The sequence below is a fragment of the Megachile rotundata genome, chromosome 4 (assembly GCF_050947335.1).
Source record: "Megachile rotundata isolate GNS110a chromosome 4, iyMegRotu1, whole genome shotgun sequence".
NCBI classification, from domain to species: Eukaryota; Metazoa; Arthropoda; class Insecta; order Hymenoptera; family Megachilidae; genus Megachile; species Megachile rotundata.
In genome coordinates, this window is record NC_134986.1 from 4,777,465 (window position 1) to 4,797,755 (window position 20,291).

Below are 20,291 nucleotides of genomic sequence, written 5' to 3' on the forward strand. Positions count from 1 at the left end.
TTATTATTATTTTTTTTATTTTTATTTTTATTATCTATAATAATGTAATTGAAAATTTGAAGCGATATTACATAAGGTTAATAATAAACAAACGCATCTTCATTTTTGTAGTTACATTTTTGTTAACCTCCTGAAGTCCTGTTTTTTTAACGAACATTTGTAATAATAGCCAGAGCAATTTGTTACATTTGTGGAATCTAGATACTGAAAATATTGTAAGTATTATAAATTAAATTTGATTACAATTTAGTGGAAACGTAATCGCATCCTATTTTCCTTATTCCGTATATTGTGTCCGATAAGCTTTTTGATAATTTATAATATTTAAAATGTTTAAGCAACGATTTATTTATTTCACAGTCGTTTTATCGTTTTGTTTTTTACCATATAGAATGAAGTACACCATTTATTAAAAAACTGCTTTAACGTAACAAGATAAAAATATAAACAATTAAGTCGTTTAAATTTTCGCGCTACCGTATAATTCGCGCCAAAATTTCATATCATTACAACCAATGAAATTCGAAAGATTAGTAAGCACACGTTTCTTAAACCCGTCTGCAATGAATTTAGATTTTTAAAATAAAATTTTGTATGACAAGATTTTAATTGTTATTCGTTCATTTATTAAAGTTGTAATCGTCTAATATATCATGATATATGTTCCTACGTCGTAAACGAAACATAAATGTTTTTTTCTGTATTTTAATAAAATTAAATATTTAATGATGACAGAAGTAACTCCAACAACTGAAAAGTCAAAGAAGATTAATGCTATTAATAAACAAACAATTCATCAAATTTGTTCTGGGCAGGTACGATTAACCTGTAAATAATTCTTATTCTCATATTACTAAATTAATTACTTTTAAAAATAACATGCATTTCATGTGACTTATTTTTGTATCATTACATTGTGAATGTGTAATATTTTTTCTAGGTGGTTTTTGATCTTGCAACTGCAATTAAAGAACTTGTGGAAAATAGTTTAGATAGTGGTGCTACATTAATTGATATTAAACTGAAAGACTATGGGCAATCATGTATTAGTATTAGCGATAATGGTAGTGGTGTTTTAGAAGAAGATTTTGAAGGATTAGGTATGTATATAAATATATCAATCCATAAATTTTCTCTCAAAATATTATGGAAATATCAGATATTTGTATTAAAATGTATTTTTCTCGTTATCAATTAGGGTTAAAGCACCATACATCGAAACTTAAAGAATTCTCTGATCTAACAGAAGTAGATACTTTTGGATTTCGTGGAGAAGCTCTTAGTTCACTTTGCTCGTTAGCTGAACTAAGTATTATTACAAGACATTCTACAAGTGAGCATGGTTTCAAGCTTGAATTTGATCACAATGGTATACTGCAAAAGAAAGAAGCATGTGCAAGAGAAACAGGGACAACTGTACATGTTAAAAATATATTTAAGTGTCTTCCTGTAAGAGCCAAAGAATTTACAAGAAATTTGAAAAAGGAATATGCTCGTGCTATTCAAGTACTATACAATTATTGCATAGTTTCTACTGATACAAAAATAACGTGTTCTAATTCAGTATCAGGAAAGTCTAATGTCGTAGTTAGTACTGCGTGTTCTAGTAGTATTTTAAATAATATTAATATAGTATTTGGTAAGAAAGCCTCAAATGGACTAGTCAAACTCGAGTTATTACCTCCTGATGAAGCAACATTACAAGAGTACAATTTGGCAAATGATGTGGTTATAGATTTTGAATGGGAATCCTATGTTAGCACTTGTGATCATTCTGTTGGACGATCTAGTCCTGACAGACAATTTTTTTATGTAAATGGTCGACCGTGTGATCTCACAAAAGTTAATAAATTAATTAATCATATTTATCACAGATATAATAACAAACAGTATCCGTTTATTTTTTTAAATTTAAAACTCGATAAACAATCAACCGATATTAATGTGACTCCAGATAAAAGAACTATTTTCTGTACGCAAGAACGTCTAATATTAGCAACTCTGAAATTTAGTTTAATATCTGTGTGGGATAAGTTACAAGCAAATTTGAACATAAAACCTATATCTGAATTAAATTTTGGAACAAAAAGAGGAATTTCACCTACAAATACAGATCGGCCAGCCAAGAGATTTCAGAATTTATATATATCATCAGATACAAAACATTCGGAAGAAAATAATGTACAGCATGACAGTACAAACAAAGTTATTGAATATGATGACAATGTACAAAATAATATAGTAGGTCCAGTAAAAAAATTGGACAATACAGAAATGTTAATTAATATTTCAACGATAAAGCAGAAACTTCAAGAAAAACGGGTGATCTCATTGAAAAGTAACATGGCTGTGAACACAAAAATTAAATATAAGGTACAAATGGAATGTACTAAAAATTCTACTGCTGAAGACGAACTGAAAAGAGAATTAACAAAGGAATCTTTTCTTAAGGTTATAGTTTATATTTTACTAGATATGTTATAAATAATGAATATATAAAATATATTACTAAAACGAAAAATATTTTACAGATGGAAATCATAGGTCAATTTAATCTTGGTTTTATAATAGCTCGTTTGGAAGAAGATTTATTTATTATTGATCAACATGCTACTGATGAAAAGTATCGGTTTGAAAAACTTAATAATGAAACACAACTAAAAACTCAGAAATTAATTGTCCCTAAAGCATTAAATTTGTCTTCTTTAAATGAAACTATACTAATTGAACACCAAAACACATTTGAAGATAATGGTTTCTGTTTTAAAATTAATCTTGAAGGTAAAATAATCTAATGTTACTATTTATTTAATGTATTCGATCATCTATATGCAAGTGATGTTTGAATTTTCTTTTGAATTTGCTTTTATTTATATAATCAGAAGAACGCATATCAAGCACTTAAAATTATAATGAAATATTATGAAAAAAGATGAAATTTATTGAAAATAAAAATGTTAGTTAATGAAATTTTCAATAGCTTTGGTGTAACAGTTAAGGTGTTAAAAGGGAAAAATATATTTATATATTTTAGCTGAATCAGGACATCGCGTGGAACTTACGGGTATGCCAGTTAGTGGATACTGGCAGTTTGGACAAGAGGATATAGAAGAACTGATATTTCTTATTAGAGAAGGTGGTGTAGAAAATAAAGAAAACCATATATACCGTCCAAGTCGTGTGAGACAAATGTTAGCATCAAGAGCTTGTCGTAGTGCAGTTATGATTGGTACAGCTCTTAATAATAATGAAATGCAAAAATTAGTTACACAAATGGCACAAATGGAAAATCCTTGGAGTTGCCCCCACGGTAGACCAACAATAAGACATCTGTTATCATTACATCTCGTACACAAAAATTAATCTTAAAATTTGTTTTATACATCTACAATAAAATAAATGAAGAGCATATTTATCTTAATTGTATGAGAAGGAGATTTTGAATAGTAGTTTGATTACAAATAATTTCTAAAACATTGCATTATTAAACAGATTAATTTATTATACACTAATTGTACGAAATATATTAAATCCTGAATGTGCTGTTGATACCAGCACACCAGTACATTGAGGATGCCAGTGCAATTCTTTAATATCTGTTTGTCCTTGATGTATAAATAATAACTGGGATGGTAATTCCTTCAATTCATTACTTCCTGTATCTTCTGATTCATCAGCTTCTACTGACAAATCCCACTGAGCAATTTGATCATCAGCTCCACCAGAAGCAAATACAGTAGCTTCTTGTGGATGCCATTCAACTGTTGTAACGGGTGCGGTGTGTTGTTTAAATATAGCTAATGGACTCGAACTAGAGCCAAATTGACGCAAATCCCATACACAAATCAAACCATCATCACCACCAGATACAAGAAACTGACTTTCAGTACGATTCCATGAAATAACATTAATGTCAGCAGTGTGTGTGCCAGATGCTGTTAACATACAAGCAGACTGCGGGCTTGCTCTTGTATCCCAAATTTTAATACTGAAAAAATAATGCCATTTTTATGTCAAAAATAAAAAGTTTACAATAAAAATAAATACCTTTTGTCAACAGAACATGAAGCAAGCACATGTCTTTCATTAGGAGACCACTGAATATCTTCAACACTGTGTGGTGCATGTGAATTGTATGGTCTTTGATCCACGTGCCATGTTGTACTACTACTGTTACTGATACGCCATATATGAATATTACCCTTACAATCACCAGAAGCTAAAGTACCTAATTCAGTTGAACACCAGTCTAATCCATATCCTTCTGAAAGATGTCCTTTAAATGTAAATAATGGTTTGATGCCTCCATCGTTTTTTTCACACTTTTTACGATATGCACGAAGCAGTTCATCATTATCAAGCACTTTTAACTGTTCATCTAAATTCCAAATATGTACACGACCTAACTCGCTCCAACTTGCTGCTACAGTTGTCTCACCAAGTTTTGTATATCTGTCAAAATATATAGTACATAATAATATAAACATAACTACAGTTTATGTGAAAAGTAAGGATATATATCTACCTTACTCTATTAACACAACCTTGATGTTTGATTGGTGCAACAGACATTACAGGTGTATTTGTATCATCATCACTGTCTAATTCATCATCATCAGACTCATCATCAGAATCGTCCTTAGTGCCATGAAGATTTTTCATTTTCATAACAAGAAGATTATTGACATGCGTTTTGGCAGCTTGTGTTCCAGCAACAAGATACATACTCAAAGGATAATTTTCTCTATTGTTACCCAGGTTATCCGAGATTATGTCGAAACTGAGACAAGGTGCACCAGATTGTGCATGATGTAGAAGTCTATATGCTGTTTTGTCAACTACAAGTTCTTCTCCACTTTTTAATGGTTGCCCAGGAAGATATACCTTGGATTCTGTATTTTGATCTTCTTTCTCTTCAACATCTTCATTTTCCATAGAATCTTTTTCTTCTTCGCTACTACTGCTACTTTCCTCCATATCCTCATTAGTTTCATCCATTGGTTCATACTCCATTTCTTTAGGTATTTCTTTATAAAAGATAGTCATCTTTAGAAAAGATACGTCTATAATTTTCAACAACAAATACTTCAGTAACCAAAAGTTTGGATATAACTTAACCTCACTTATTTTTAAATGGTTAAATGAAAAATAAGTAAACAGGTATTCAATAATATAATTGTAAAATAACATTTAACTTTCACATATAATATTAAAAATTTAAAAAATTGACCATTACCGTAAACAGTAACTTAAAAACTTACCTCTCAATTTATTTATGTACACAGATACGACACACGTGGACGTAATAGGACAATATGGCTCTTGACATGCTCATCACTGGTTCAAAAATATAGATATTTTTTCCATCATAATTTTATTGGCAACTTTTTGTGCGAATCAAATCATTTCAATTTGAAATAATACAAGTTAATAACATTGGTAAAAGTGAAGTACAATAATATTTCATTAATGATACTTGAGAAGTCATAGAAAATTTAAATACATAATTACAAAAAATGAAATCTACAAAATTCATGGTATATCCATGTATCTATATTTCATTTTACATTAAATAGCCTTTATACTAATTCCTTTTACGGTTTATAAGAAGAGAAATTTTATTTTTTCTGAAACGCATATCCTAAACAATCCCTACAGCAATTCTTTAAACGATTCAGTCTGTAAACTACATACTGACCCATAGTATGCAAAAGGTAGTAACTGTTACAGAAACAAATACAAAGCAGTTATCACATACCATCAAAAATCTTGTTTGAAAGAAACAAATCGATGAGGTACAGATATGTTTCATTATGAAGTTTATAATATTCTTTGAGTATATGCAAACAACATGAGAGAAATATTCTAATTGTGAAACATTTTCTTGCATAAAACACCATCCACTTTACGTATGAAAATTAGGTACTTATTTGTATATGAAATGTAAGCACTAATTGTTTCCCTGACAAGAATATATGATAGAAATGAGAACTGAACCTGAAAAACTGCTCCTTTAAGGACCAGTTTATTAACTAATCGTATGAATAAGCATAACACTGATAACAGTGATAATAGTAATAATAGTGTTTGCAATAATGATAGAATAGCAATATTAACAGTAATAGTAATAGCAATAGTAGTGGTGGTGTAATTGTATAGTAGCAGTATTAGTAGTATAATAACAAGGTTCATAATAATTGTACTACTAACAAAACGAAACAAGTGAGAAAAAAAAACAAAAAAACCAGAGAATGTACAAATAGTGTCATTTTACATATAAAATGCAACCTCAGTGGCTGCTATAACTGTATGAAAGGAAATGAGCAGCAACAAAATATTCAATGTTTGATCTCAATTGTTTACGCAAATGGATGGTATTTAATATTAGCTATGTTTGTTAAGATGAGGATTATTACTAGAATTATTCATCAACTGAATAGACGTTACAGTAGTATGCGAATGGTGAGGTGGCGAAATATTGGGATTATGTCGAGGATTAGTATTGTGGAGGCTGTGTATATAAGAACGCTGGACGGGCTTGTGCTGAGCAAGCTGAAACAAGGCCTCTGGTATAGAGAACCACTTTCGTTTTCGACCGATAGCACGTGAATCTTCCCATTCTGGCAGTTCTTCGGTTACACGCATAACCCATACCTGTGTCCTATGTTTGTGTTCAACGTTCTGAAAAAAAAAAGTTCCAGTAAGAATTTGTCCCACTTTTTGCTTTTTGTTGTAGTGTTTAAAACATTCTTACCTCAAATATGCCAAGACATCGGCCCAACTGCCCTAGAACACCAGCTTCCTCTCTAACTTCTCGTAACGCAGTTACTGCAGGTTCCTCCTCTGGTTCGACACCTCCACCAGGCACTATCCAACTATCTGGTCTTCGGCTGGATGTAACTAACAGTACCTATGATATAGAATTCAGTTGACAATATTGCCTATTAAAATCCAGAAATAAAATAATAACTAATACTAAAATAAATGTTGCAATATTAAAGTAAGAAATATCAGCTGCCATCTGCTGGCTCACCTCATCCTCAAGATCGTTTTTGACGCAGATACATGCAGCTCGCCGTCTGTAACCCTCTGAATCGTAAATACGGATTGAATTTGGTTTTTCCTTCACCATGTTCGATTATTAAAATTATAAGATTATGCCATAAATTCATATTTGTCAGACGGCCAAACAGGCCAATCTGTATGCTAACACTGTTTCAACGTTACTTGAGGCCGACATATCGATACAGAATTGATTGGCAGGGTTCAACTGCTCACATAATTAATTTTAAGATTTTATCTGTCGTCCGATAAATGGGACGATATTTTTTGCCTAAATAATGCTATATCACGATAACACTACCAATGTTGTCCTTGCAGAAATTTCTTATAACCTAAAAACTTTGAAAGTATTCACTAGATAACAAGTAACTCCCTCTGAATTACATTTTTATTATTATGTTAAAAGGAGAATATTCAACAAATTTATTTCATAGAAATAATCAACAAATTGAGAATATAAAAACACAGAAAAAAAATAATAAATTCCATAAAGAAATATAACAGTAAAATAGGCTGGGAACTATAAAATATCATTCGATAAAATCAGAAGATTAATTAGAATAAAATTGAATTCATGAATTAGAGAAAAACATAAATGGTCATAAAAAAGTTTAAAAAAAGGTACTACAAAAACTATAGTTTTTTCTTGCATCAGTGATCACAGATCAATGTTATATTCATGACGTGATATTTTTAATGTCAAGCTGTATAGATGGATATAATTTTATGATGTAAAAAATATATACACGTTTACTTAAAAAGAAAGCAGTTCTACTGCGCACTTTATGATTTAGAGAGGTGATAGAAAAGGTTGTCGTAAGCATATTAGTACGTAAGTTATTGTGTCTGCATAATTGAATTTTCCAATCAAATTTATATTTATAAGAGAAATGCTGTAGTGATTTAATATGCAAGGAGATATAAAAGAAAGTAGATCATTGTAGAGTAATTGAATTAAAAATTTGGAAGCATTTTGAAAGCCTTATAATTACACTTGTTTCAAAATTCAAATTTTCGCGCGCGCTGTTTGGGAACAGTACCATTCACGCCATCTAGTGATCAAACGTGGCTTTACATATTTTATGTCTCAGGAAACATAATATGTATATCCAGAAAGTATTGAAATATGACTTTTTATAATTTTCTTATATGCGTCATTGGATATACGTTTTTATAGATTAGTTTACACATTCCGTCGCTAGATGGCGCAAACGGTATTGTTCAAGTCAGAGCGCGCGAAAATTTGAATTATAATGTACACGTTAATGCCTTCAAAATGCTTTTAATGTTTTTGGGATGAAATGGAGTGTAACGTTTCCTTTACTTTTTCTGTAGATGATTTTGTTTGCTGACGAAATGAAGGAAGTACAAAATATAATAACTGAGCGAGCGAGCCGAAGGCGAGCGAAGCTCTTATACTTGACTTTGCAACTTATTTGTCCGCGTTTTTTTTTTGCAGCACTCAACCAATTCTCGTCAAATTTTGCATGTACATGCGTATGTACATCCAGATGGACATAAAAAACAAAAATTTAAATTAGACTTGCCACGAACGAATAATCACCGAAAAAACTGATCCTAAAAAGTGAGGGTCCGAACACTGATATAAGGAAAATAAAAAAATGAATATTTTGGCACTTTGTCGACGTAATATGGTCCCTGAGGCATTTAGAAACAAATTTCCATTAGGGTTTGATGCGTTTTGATGCCTAATAAAGCCAGAGAATCAATTTTTGTCGAATTTGGTCGAAAACGATACAGGTGGCGCCATCTAGCGGCGAGCGGCGGAACTACGAAAAAATAAAATTTCGATTTTCTCGAAAACTAGCGAATTTTAAGTACTTCAGAGGGTCAGAAACCAATCTGTGACCTCTCTGGAACCTTTATGATGCCACAAGAACCTCCTAAAAGTGCTAGAAAAGAAAATTAAAAAAAAGGTCAAAACATGGACTAAAAAATTGGCGTCCATCTAGTGGTGAAAGTTGGAACTACAAAAACATAAAAATGCAATTTTCTCGAAAATTAGCGAAATTTGAATACTTCCGAGGCTCAGAAAGTGTTATGTGATCGCATTAGAAGCAAAATAATGCAACAAAAGCTTCCTAAAGGCTTTAATAAAGAAAATTAAAAAAATGTCATTTTATAGAGAAAATTTGTGGCGCCATCTAGCGGCGAAACTGCGAACTAAACTGGAAAAACGTATGTCCGAACACGCGTTAAGGGGTCAAATAAAAATTGGTTTTCTGGGCTTAATAGGGAAAAAAATGAATGACTTATTCAACAAAAATTTCTTTAAAATGTCTAAAGAAGCATACTACGTCGCCAAAGTTGCGAAATATTACTTTTTATATTTTTCCTTAACGCGTGTTCGAACATACGTTTTTTCAGTTTAGTTCGCAGTTTCGCCACTAGATGGCGCCACAAATTTTCTCCATAAAATGACATTTTTTTTATTTTCTTTATTAAAGCCTTTAGGAAGCTTTTGTTGCATTATTTTGCTTCTAATGCGATCACATAACACTTTCTGAGCCTCGGAAGTATTCAAATTTCGCTAATTTTCGAGAAAATCGCATTTTTATGTTTTTGTAGTTCCAACTTTCACCGCTAGATGGACGCCAATTTTTTAGTCCATGTTTTGACCTTTTTTTTAATTTTCTTTTCTAGCACTTTTAGGAGGTTCTTGTGGCATCATATAGGTTCCGGAGAGGTCACAGATTGATTTCTGACCCTCGGAAGTACTTAAAATTCGCTAGTTTTCAAGAAAATCGAAATTTTATTTTTTCGTAGTTCCGCCGCTCGCCGCTAGATGGCGCCACATGTACCGTTTTCGACCGAATTCGACAAAAATTGATTTTCTGGCTTTATTAGGCATCAAAATGCATCAAACTGTAATAGAAATTTGTTTCTAAATGCCTCCAGAACCATACTGCGTCGACAAAGTGCCGAAATATTGCACTTTGCATGTGCAGTAGAATTGACATAGGCGGCTCATGTACGTATCGCAATGCTGACACAATATAGTTAATTACTCATTACCCGAACATTATTTATGAACTTTTATGATCGAACCATGTAAATAATACATTGCTGACCATTCTTTAATCATAAAAGTTCATAAACTGTGCTCAGAAAATGAGTAATTAACGATTTTGCATACTCATTGTCGTGTATATTCCTCCTACGCGCCGCCCGCGCATGCCACGGAGGAATAATTACCGAAAAACCATATCCTCGTAGACTTTAATGCAAAATTGAATTTGCTCGCGCTTATGTACTTGTCTTTTCAATTTTTTTATCCACGCTTTTCTTTTACACCACTCAACCAATTCAACCGGATGACACGGTTGACTATTTTTGCTTTAGCGTTAAATTTACTCGCTCGCTCAACACTGTTAGGTTAGGCGCGGAGCGCCTAATCAAACAGACCTAGTAATAAATCTGTATATCTCAATGTATGTACTTTTTTACACATTAATATGTATAATTATCGTGCATACATAAATTAAGAAACAAACCAGTTTCGACTCATAAAAAAAAGTCAAATGCCAGCATTCGCGTTTAAATTAAAACTCCATTTATTTTGTTCAAATCTTTGATGCTATAAATTTTGCCTACTTTTGGTATTTTCTTATTTTATAAAATTAATATCTTTGTACAGCAATGACTTCAAACTTGGGTGGCATAATTACGAATCCTTCGACGCCTCGAAGACCAAGTTTCGGATGGTCCACTGGCAATTTAAAATGGAGTCTCTGCAACAGACTCGCTATGAAAAGAAAAGTAGTGCGTTTTGCTACAGTTTCGCCTAAACATTTCCTACGACCTATAGAAAATGGAGAATCAGTTTATTTAATTTTACTTCTGACAGAAACAAATTTACCTAAGCCAAAAGGAATGAGCCACGAGTCTTCGATAAATTGTCCTTTTGAGTCGATGAACCTCTCAGGACGAAAGACTTCTGGATCTCCCCAATGTTCTTTATCCATATGTACACTTTTGAGGTTCGCTAATAAAGTATAATCCTTCTTTATTTCAAATCCTAGTAAATTGGAGTCGATTATTGCTCGATGCGGAATCGAAGTTGGACCAATGTTCGCTAATCTCCACACTTCTGATAAAACAGCTTTTAAGTACGGCAACCTAAAAATGTGTAAACAAAAAGATTTTGTTCGAAACGTCATATGAACGAAAAGCTGTGTTTGTGTTGAAATTTTGCAAATAGTTTCATTCTGCATAGAAATAATATTTATAAGAATCTTTTCATTATTTTGTCATTCTCTACCTTATCGAACTTACTTTAGCTTAAACTATGTTGTTAAAACAGAGAATGACAGCAAAATGTTAACATATTATTAAAATCGTCAAAAATCTTTTTCTCGAAGCTTGTTCCTGTGCAAAATGAAACAAAATTTCAGTTCAATCAGATTTCACAGATTTTCGAATGCACACATATTTGAACAAACTAATATTTCTGTAAAACGCATGAAAACGATTAATGAAGCTTGTGTATTTATTATAATTTTATATTGTTTGATATGTATGCACGTATTTTTATGTATTTATTACCGGTTACTATCGCTCAGAGAAGGATACGTATCTCTGCCAATAACTTCGTCAATCTCTTCGTGTACTTTACGCTGCACATCTTGATACGTTACAAGAAATGCTATCACGAAGCCAATTGTATTATCAGTCGTGTCTACACCGGCAGCGAATAAATCCTTCACAACGTATACCAGTTGATTTTCTATTGAAAAAAAAATATGCAATCTACAGAGTAGTGATCTTTAATTAAATGTTACAATTGTTGTACTAATTAAAGAAATTTTAATTATAAAGTAATTGAAATCTTTCAAAAGTTGCCACTTTGTGAAAGCAAAATTTTTCTATCAAATTCTGTCTAGAATATTTTTATGGTAAATGATTAAATTACCGTTAAAAAATGAAGAAGATGAACTTGTTTTGCGAGTTTCGATTTCTTGCAAATAAGCATCTATGAAATTTGTGTATTTGTCTTTTAATTCGTTTATCGTTTCTTTGTGTTTTGTTACTACGTTCTGTAAATGTAATTGTACACGTTACAACATGGATATAGTAGCAACAATTTTAAATAAATTATTTAAACTTATTTATATGAGTGTACAACTCTTTATATGTATAATATGAAAAAATATTAAAATTAAAATTAGTAAGTATTAGATCAATGTACTGCCAATTCTATAAAATATAACTATATTTAATAAATTATAAATTCGTCGCACATACCATGAAGAAACTATTTATGCGTTTTTGTCGTTCCGCAAGCATTGAGAATCCAGTCCACTTTGGAAATAGATACCTCAAGAAAGGGAACTGATTCAAAATCCCGCCAGAAACATTTGAACTGCTGTTAAGATCTTTTAAAATGTTTATAGCTTCCTTCAACATCGGACTTTCCATACCTACGTCGAATCTGAATAAGGTATTTAAAAAAATGTGTTAATATTCACATACAAATTTTTAACACTTTCAAACACAAGTGTGCAGTGTTATACATCATAGAGAAGCTGCGATGTGTAATATTACACAGTTGGATCTGAAAGTGTGAACAAGAACAAGATTGACATCAAACGTGTAAAATTTTAACAAAATATTTTATCTTCTATTTAGCTTGTATTATTATTATAAATAAATGTAACATTTTATAATTTCACATTAATGTTTTAATACTTTCTTTGAAATTCCCTGTGCAATTTAATTAACTGAAGTAATAGGTTGTTAATTAAATTAGGTTGTTGCAGAAGAAATGGCTGATTTTAACATATTACTTCAAAATAATATTTAACAGTAAAAGTGCCTTTTTGAAAAATCATCTGCGAGTAAATACGAGTCACGTGTGAACATTCTAAACAGTTTACTGCAGAGATTCATATTGACGGAAATTTATTTAATTAACACCGTATTTTGCATTCATTATCTACACTTTCTACAAATATCGTGTTAAATTGTTAGCAACTTTCACTGCGGAAAGTGATGAACGAAATTTGTGTTTGCGAATTTCACTACTACTGCTTGTTGTTAGTGACAGCCATTTTGTACTAAAAATATAAACGAAATATTTACACAGTTATTTTCCTTAAACGTTAAGCATTGATTTATTGCGGCATGAGCGCCATTTTGTGATACTTTTATGTCATGAAATGGTGCCGTTGGTGAAGGAATACTTGCAATTCGAGTCACTGTTTCTTTAATAATGATTCAACCATTTTGTTTTGAAAATGATAATGAAAAATTTATGTACCTGTCTTCTTTAAACCTTAAGCTTTAAATTGATATACAAAACGTATCATTTTGTGATGCTTTTATGTCATGAAACGGTGCTGTTATCAAAAGAAATAATATATAATTTTCAATTTGTTTTATTATTTGTTCTACTAGTGTTTCGACCATTTTATATTAAAAATCTCGATATTAATTTTATGTAGTATTTTGCTGAGGCTTTATGCTTTAAACTGATATACCGTAGGCGCCATTTTGTGATACTTTTATGTCATGAAATGGTACCATTAGTAAAAGAATAACAGAAGTGCTTTTACTTTAATTCACTGTTTGTTTTAATTGTCATTCAAACATTTTATGCTTAAAGCGATAAAACCTTTACACACGAAACTTTTACATGAAACTTTATGCTTTAAATCGACATATCATAAGCGCCATTTTGTGATACTTTTAAATTATCAAACACCGCCAAACTTTTACATTCTGAAATTAACAATTTGATCCGCCATAACCTAACGAATATTATATTTTGATATTATTTTAATTTCATACTTTGTACCGTCAATAAGAAGCCACAGATTACTCAAAACAGCTGCACTAATGATAGATTGAATACTTGTCGCAGTTCCTGTCTTTGTTAATTCAGTAACGATATTCGTTAACATAATTGCATCCTCTTGAAGAACGTGTTCCATTGTCTGTCTGCCAAAACCAAATTCCTTCAAGGTTTTTAAAATAAATCTGTTCGAATAAAATATGAAATATGCTATAAAATATGTATAATGAATACAGAAACGATATTAGGAAGCAAAAATTTCCATACATATTCAATTATAGTATAATGTAAGACGTAATTAAAATTTAACATGTTTCATAAAGATAGAAAATACTCGAGAAAAATATTTTAAATATTAAATAGATGCAAGGATAATAGATATTTATATTCTACTTCGGCTGATGAACGTAGGAAGTACTGACACTTCCGTTCGTTGAAATTATTAATTAAAAATGAACATTGATGTACAGTTGAAATGTTCTATTTTCTGTTTTAATAAGAAACAATAAGAGATACAATTTACTATAATACTATATATACTATAGTTAAGTATAGATAATGTACTATAATTTATATTATGTATGTCACAATGTGTACACGCATACGTGAAACGTTCAAATGGAAAACTTATTATTTGTATTACTACTTGTTTAAATTATTAATATAATTTTTTCTAGTTAGATGGACGCGTAATTAAATGGATAACACTAGTTAAAATAGAAAATTTTAATTCTCTATAAAAATAAAATTTGTTTAACCTTCTTTGACTGTGCCAGACATTGGTATCAGTAAATAATAATCCTTGTCGAGTACCACCAGTCCGAAACTTAAATAAAAATGAATTTGGTCTCCCATCAAATTCAGATCGATGTAACATTTCCGTAATGGCAGCTTTTCCAGAAACAATAATTAACGGTTCATCGAAGCCTAATTTGAGACCAACAACCGGTCCATATTTCTCGGCTAATCGACACCAAACGTCGGACAAAGATTTTGTTTCTTTCACTAAATTAACAACATCAAGAATGTTCCCAATAATCGGTAAACCTCGTGGACCTTGGACATTAAAGAAATGACACCTTAAAATTTATTTATTTTATGAATTTTTTTAAAGTGAGAATTAATACCTGGAGGAAACTTTACAGGTCGATTGTAATCGAATAGTACTTTCAAAATTAACACAGTCAAAAGACACAAAACACCAAGCCACATGTTTAAGAAATAATTTATAATGATTAGTTTAGTATCATGTAAGTTTAATATTATTTATTTAAGCTATTACAAAATTACACTGTTATAAAATAAGTTGTTCACTGATTAAGAGCAAAATTGCTTATAGAAATTATGTAGTTATAATTTCAAAATTGTAGTTCAAAATTAGTATTAAATACTGTAGCAATTCACCACCGTTTTTACTATTTTATATGAATTCGAGATTGTAAAAAATTAATGTGTTGCATTGACTTGAGCTTAGGTTGTCGCACGAAAGATGTATTACTGCTCTCTTCAAGGGTACAAGTCAAAAAACTACATTGGACAGTTTGGTCCCCATTATATCTAGAAAACAAACCTTTCACCAATTACATTGGCCAGAATCGCAAGTGTCTACCGTTTTGAAACGTATTTAAAATGGACTACAAGTATGCGTCCAACATTGTGTTCTGGTGCAGTACATATGTCACTCAGCGGTTAGCAATTATATAAAATTGTAATAAATACTTTGTACATTAAAAAATTATTTACTTGCATGGGAATAGAGAGAGCAAAATACTATTTTAAATCACAATAAAATTTGAAACTTACTGAAGTTATACCAACGAAGTACATGCAACATTTATTCTTGTCATTTAAGTTATATGTAATATCGTAAATTATTAATTTGATTATTCAACTGCTAATTTGTAATATTTATTCGTATGATTGAATTTGTTTGTAAGGTTCATACTACTTTTTGCAAATCATTTGTTCATTACATAATGAATTGTTACAAATATTTTTATAATTTTGAATCAATTTATTGATCGAATCTACAAGAGTGTATATCAAATACAAAAATTAAGACGTTATTAATAAAAATTTGGCATAAAGCAATTATATATAGTTTATTAATATAAAACAGTTAATTATATTATAATATTAATAATAATATCAGAAAACCTTGTACACTTAAAAAATGGAATTTTTCATAAACTTGAAATTTAAAAATGGAAATTTATCATTTTACGAATAATGGCTTCAGTTATTCAATAATTATAAGTGCTGTATTAAGAATGTTGATATAAAATTAACGTACTTGTTTTTAAAAAACTTCAAGCTTCAAATTTATATGCCATAAGCATCATTTTATAACACTTTTATGTTATCAAATTGTGATATTTATAAAAAAGAAATATACAAACATCACTTTAATGCATTATTTGCTTTAATAGCTATTCAGCCATTTTGTACTAAGATTACTCACGTGAATTTTATATAGTCATTTTTATCAATCTCTAAGCTATAAATTGATGTAATATAAGTGCCATTTTGAGATACTTTTATGTCATGAAATTTTGTCGTTCTTAAAATAAGTAATATAGCAATTTAATTTTAACTCATTATTTACTTTAATAGTCACTCAGCCATTTTGTATTGAGAATGTTAATGTGGATCTTATGTATAATTTTTGGTCAGACTATAAGCTTTAAATTGATGTAATGTAAGTGCCATTTTAAGATACTTTTATGTTATGAAATTTTGTTATTCCTAATATAAGTAACTTGCAATCATTATTTATTTTTTTGAATTGAGAATTTTCACATCTTAGATTTTAGATCGATGTAGCATAATTTCTATCACTTTCATTAATCTTTATTAACCTTCCATAATTAATAAAATAATTTTGGTAAAAAATGTTTAAACAATTCAAGGCAAGAAAGTAATACTTTGAACTGTAAGACTTAGAATTACAGTAAATACAATTGTTAATGTATTGTTAACCAATTTTAATATTTAATAATAATTATTGTTATAACTATTTATGAAACTTACGAATAATTACTACTGTTATGGTAATAATAATAATTATTATAACATCTTCACAATTTCTTCATTACTTCACTAGTACTCATGTACTGATTCGTGTTCTGTCCTAAATATGCTGCATAACATTCTCTTACTTTGTAAAACATACGTGAACAACAAATTTCATACCAAAATTATTGAAAACATTTCTTACCTTCTGTAATTAATACTTTTTGTCGTACATTTTGAAAAGATTGCAAATGCACAATATTATATTTCTATTTAAACAAATATTTTTACTACAAAATTAGTTTATTAATATCTTTTTAGCACCACCTGTGGAAAAAGCTCTTTTCTTCCAAAATTAAAAAAGTTGTATACGAAAGTAAATAAAGAAACCATAAAATCAATTTCCATTCATACATTAAAAACGTAGATACATCTCATCTCCTATTAGCTTGTATAATAATTATCAAATAATATGCTTTAACAGATATCAAAGCACTGAATAGTAAAGTTCTATTTAAATATAGCCGATAATAATTATACAAAAGCACACATCTCGAACAAATAATTTTCTTAAGACATGTCGACGCGTACGTCGGGATGACATCAGTAATGCGACAAAACGTGATTATTCTTCATTCAATTATAATAATTTAATCAGCCGCAGTATCTAAAATTTCGCAGCTGAAAATATCCTCTGACCTTTAAGAATGAGGTCCGTGGTCATCTCAAGGTAGATCATCGACCGTGAGAGGTTCTCTTCACCAACCTTCCCCGCTCTCTTCCTCCTTCCATCGCCCCCACTTCCGTTACCTACAGCTAGTATCATACACTGCGGTGACACACTTCTGACTGGAATTCTTTTTTTCAAACGTGTTCCATACTTCAGGGTTCAACGATCCATCCAACAGTGTGATGTGATAAGCACTGGTAGTAGGGCACTGGTCTCAATATCTTTTTTGGAACGTTTTAGGGATGTTTTGGGGGTAACATTTACCACTACTGACCCATTTACCGATATAGACTCTGGACATCGAATTAGAATACTTAACATTCACAAAATCTTCCTTTCGAATTGAAAATCGTAGGACTCCGCTGCTGAAAGACCGTAATACAAGACTAGGACTGTACACTAAGCGTTTACGTTTCAAAATGGCCGACATTTGACAAGTTCTTCCATTTTGATTAAATACACTGTTTAAATAAAATATTCAAACTACACTCAGTATATAATTTGCTTTAGATAATTTCTGAAATAATTTTGTACTATAAACAACAATTTTGTATTATATTTTTACTTACTTTTTTATTCTTCATTGCTATTTCTACTACTTATTTTCTTTCTCCTTTTGTACTATTTTTGTTCCACACTATTTAGTCATATTGTAATTATATTTAGAACTAATTAGAATCTTCGTAATTAGTCAAACAGAATATAAAAAGTGTTGTACAAAAGAATTTCGTTGAAATAACTGTGAAATCTGAGAATATCTTAAAATCTAAAACTCGAAATTTAAAATTGAAAATTAGAACGATTCGATTATAAATATTGTACTCGTAGAAATAATTTTCTAAAATTAATATTTGTAACACCTTGCGCGAGATTTCGATAAAAGTTTCGTTTAAAAATTCAATTTAAATTTTAAATCGACGACACAACCGATGAAGGAAAAGCCATTTCACTGAATCGAAAATTGTGTTCCACTTACTTTCTCTCTCATATTCATACGGTACCATTATTTCAGGCGAACTTGTACGTATATGCGGCCATTTCTCGTATATCGCGTTCTGTTTTCAGATTTTGTAAAGTAGGTTTCTCGTTTAACGCTAGAGCTACTTTTGCATACGCGGTCACGTGCAAGGAAAAAATTTTGAACACGTGGATTTTGACGGAAAAACCACTTCGTATTCACTCAAATGAACTAACGATCCTTGATATTTGAGTATCGTAACAAAGAAGTCTTTAATCGTTTCGATATTAAATCTACTGCACACAACGGTGAAATGAAGTATTTGAGGAGGTGAAATTATTTAAGTACTTGAGGAGACGAAATTATTTAAGTATTTGAGGAGGTGAAATTATTTAAAATTGTTAAGAGGTTAAGTTTATTTAATATTAGTTTTCACTTTATATTACAAAATGTAATTTGTACCTTGCATTAAAGTTACATTATATATTAAAAAGCTTCTGTTTTATATTAAACGTACATTGTATATTAAAAAGTGTATATTTTACTTATTTACTTATTTTTATATTTGGATAAAATGAAACAGTTATTTTATCGATTAAAATGATAGCAAAGATCATTGACATACTTGTAATGCTTTCGTATTAATTTCATGAACAAAGTATGAGATGTTTGAAAAATAGAAGAATATGATGCATTACATTTTTGTTAATTTTACTAACTGAAAGTAATGAATTAACTGCTTGAATTCACGTACTGTGTTAAAAATGAGTACATGTTTGAAGAAATTATATTTAATATTAAAATATGAGTAGAGATGTGAAAAAGTAATATTCGACATTAAAAAATGAATATATACAGAGAAAAATAATATTTCGCACTCGAAAATGAATATAAATTCAAAAATGAAGGTTACATTTATAAAATAACGTTTGACATTAAAAAATGAATATATATCCAAGAAAATAATATTTAACCAATAATTTTAATGAAATTTTACTAAAATTGAGTGTACTATTAATTATTGTAGTGCTAAAATTAGTAAAACAGTGTATTTTGTAAGTATTTGATAGTAAAAAGAATAAAAGTACTACATTTTCTTATATTTTTCGCAGAGGTTCAAACTTCAGCTACAGAAAGAAGAACGGTACTTTATAGGTTAACCAGTTTGACCAAAAGAGGTCATACCAAAAATGATACAGTTCAGTTCAAGATGTATAATTATAATAATATCAAATAGTAAAATAATATTGGATTGTTTCTAAGCTTGTTAAATAAAAATAAAAATGCTTAATATGTATTGTACTTGTTTTTAAATACTTTAGTATGTTTTTAATGTAAGCCATTTTGAGTTTGAAACTGTTATATTGCTGTACTTTATTTTTAATAAATAATATTGAAATGAGCTTCAATGGAATTTACTTGGAGGCTTATGTATGTGAGTTCTTAAAAAGGAAATACTGTGCTTCATCATAGTAACTATTTATGAAGTAACTTTCATGTAGAAGAATGATATTTTAAAAGTTAGCATTTAAAAAATGTATAACTTCATATAAACCATTCACATAAATATAAAATTATAAGTACAGGAGGTTTTAAAGTTTAGAAAATTATTTAAGAATTCAACAATTTTGTATCAGAAATTATGAAATATGAAAGCTGATAATTTCATGATAATGATATAATAATTTCATTAAGGGGGAGACTAAAAACAAACA

General features: G+C 29.9%; 4 protein-coding genes across 6 annotated transcripts; 1 reads left to right on the forward strand and 3 right to left on the reverse strand.

The window, feature by feature from the left end:
• The first annotated feature begins 521 nt into the window (after positions 1 to 521).
• Positions 522 to 3,421, forward strand: Pms2 (mismatch repair endonuclease PMS2). Its single transcript, XM_003702329.3, has 5 exons — positions 522 to 815; positions 941 to 1,100; positions 1,199 to 2,451; positions 2,532 to 2,781; positions 3,035 to 3,421. The coding sequence occupies exons 1-5, from the start codon at positions 726 to 728 to the stop codon at positions 3,361 to 3,363; spliced, it is 2,082 nt and encodes a 693-aa protein (XP_003702377.2). The 5' UTR covers positions 522 to 725; the 3' UTR covers positions 3,364 to 3,421.
• A 55-nt stretch (positions 3,422 to 3,476) lies between these two features.
• l(2)09851 (WD repeat-containing protein 1 l(2)09851) lies at positions 3,477 to 5,403 on the reverse strand. Of its 2 annotated transcripts, none has more exons than XM_003702309.3 (4): positions 5,262 to 5,403; positions 4,526 to 5,063; positions 4,048 to 4,452; positions 3,477 to 3,988 (listed from the first exon to the last, which is right to left on the reverse strand). In XM_003702309.3, the coding sequence occupies exons 2-4, from the start codon at positions 5,044 to 5,046 to the stop codon at positions 3,502 to 3,504; spliced, it is 1,413 nt and encodes a 470-aa protein (XP_003702357.2). In that variant the 5' UTR covers positions 5,047 to 5,063; positions 5,262 to 5,403; the 3' UTR covers positions 3,477 to 3,501. The 2 variants fall into 2 exon arrangements, with proteins under 2 accessions (XP_003702357.2, XP_012138470.2); XM_012283080.2 differs by having other exon boundaries at positions 4,526 to 5,027; positions 5,262 to 5,402.
• A 128-nt stretch (positions 5,404 to 5,531) lies between these two features.
• On the reverse strand, positions 5,532 to 7,439 carry Aps (diphosphoinositol polyphosphate phosphohydrolase 1 Aps). The gene is made up of 3 exons (XM_003702308.3): positions 7,034 to 7,439; positions 6,755 to 6,910; positions 5,532 to 6,681 (listed from the first exon to the last, which is right to left on the reverse strand). The coding sequence occupies exons 1-3, from the start codon at positions 7,130 to 7,132 to the stop codon at positions 6,385 to 6,387; spliced, it is 552 nt and encodes a 183-aa protein (XP_003702356.2). The 5' UTR covers positions 7,133 to 7,439; the 3' UTR covers positions 5,532 to 6,384.
• Positions 7,440 to 10,613: 3,174 nt separating this feature from the next.
• Positions 10,614 to 18,964, reverse strand: LOC100879482 (methyl farnesoate epoxidase). Of its 2 annotated transcripts, none has more exons than XM_076530775.1 (8): positions 17,588 to 18,964; positions 14,635 to 14,932; positions 13,873 to 14,061; positions 12,328 to 12,514; positions 11,996 to 12,119; positions 11,629 to 11,809; positions 10,943 to 11,202; positions 10,614 to 10,828 (listed from the first exon to the last, which is right to left on the reverse strand). In XM_076530775.1, the coding sequence occupies exons 1-8, from the start codon at positions 17,712 to 17,714 to the stop codon at positions 10,704 to 10,706; spliced, it is 1,491 nt and encodes a 496-aa protein (XP_076386890.1). In that variant the 5' UTR covers positions 17,715 to 18,964; the 3' UTR covers positions 10,614 to 10,703. The 2 variants fall into 2 exon arrangements, with proteins under 2 accessions (XP_076386890.1, XP_012138466.1); XM_012283076.2 differs by having other exon boundaries at positions 10,614 to 10,885.
• Positions 18,965 to 20,291: the final 1,327 nt, after the last annotated feature.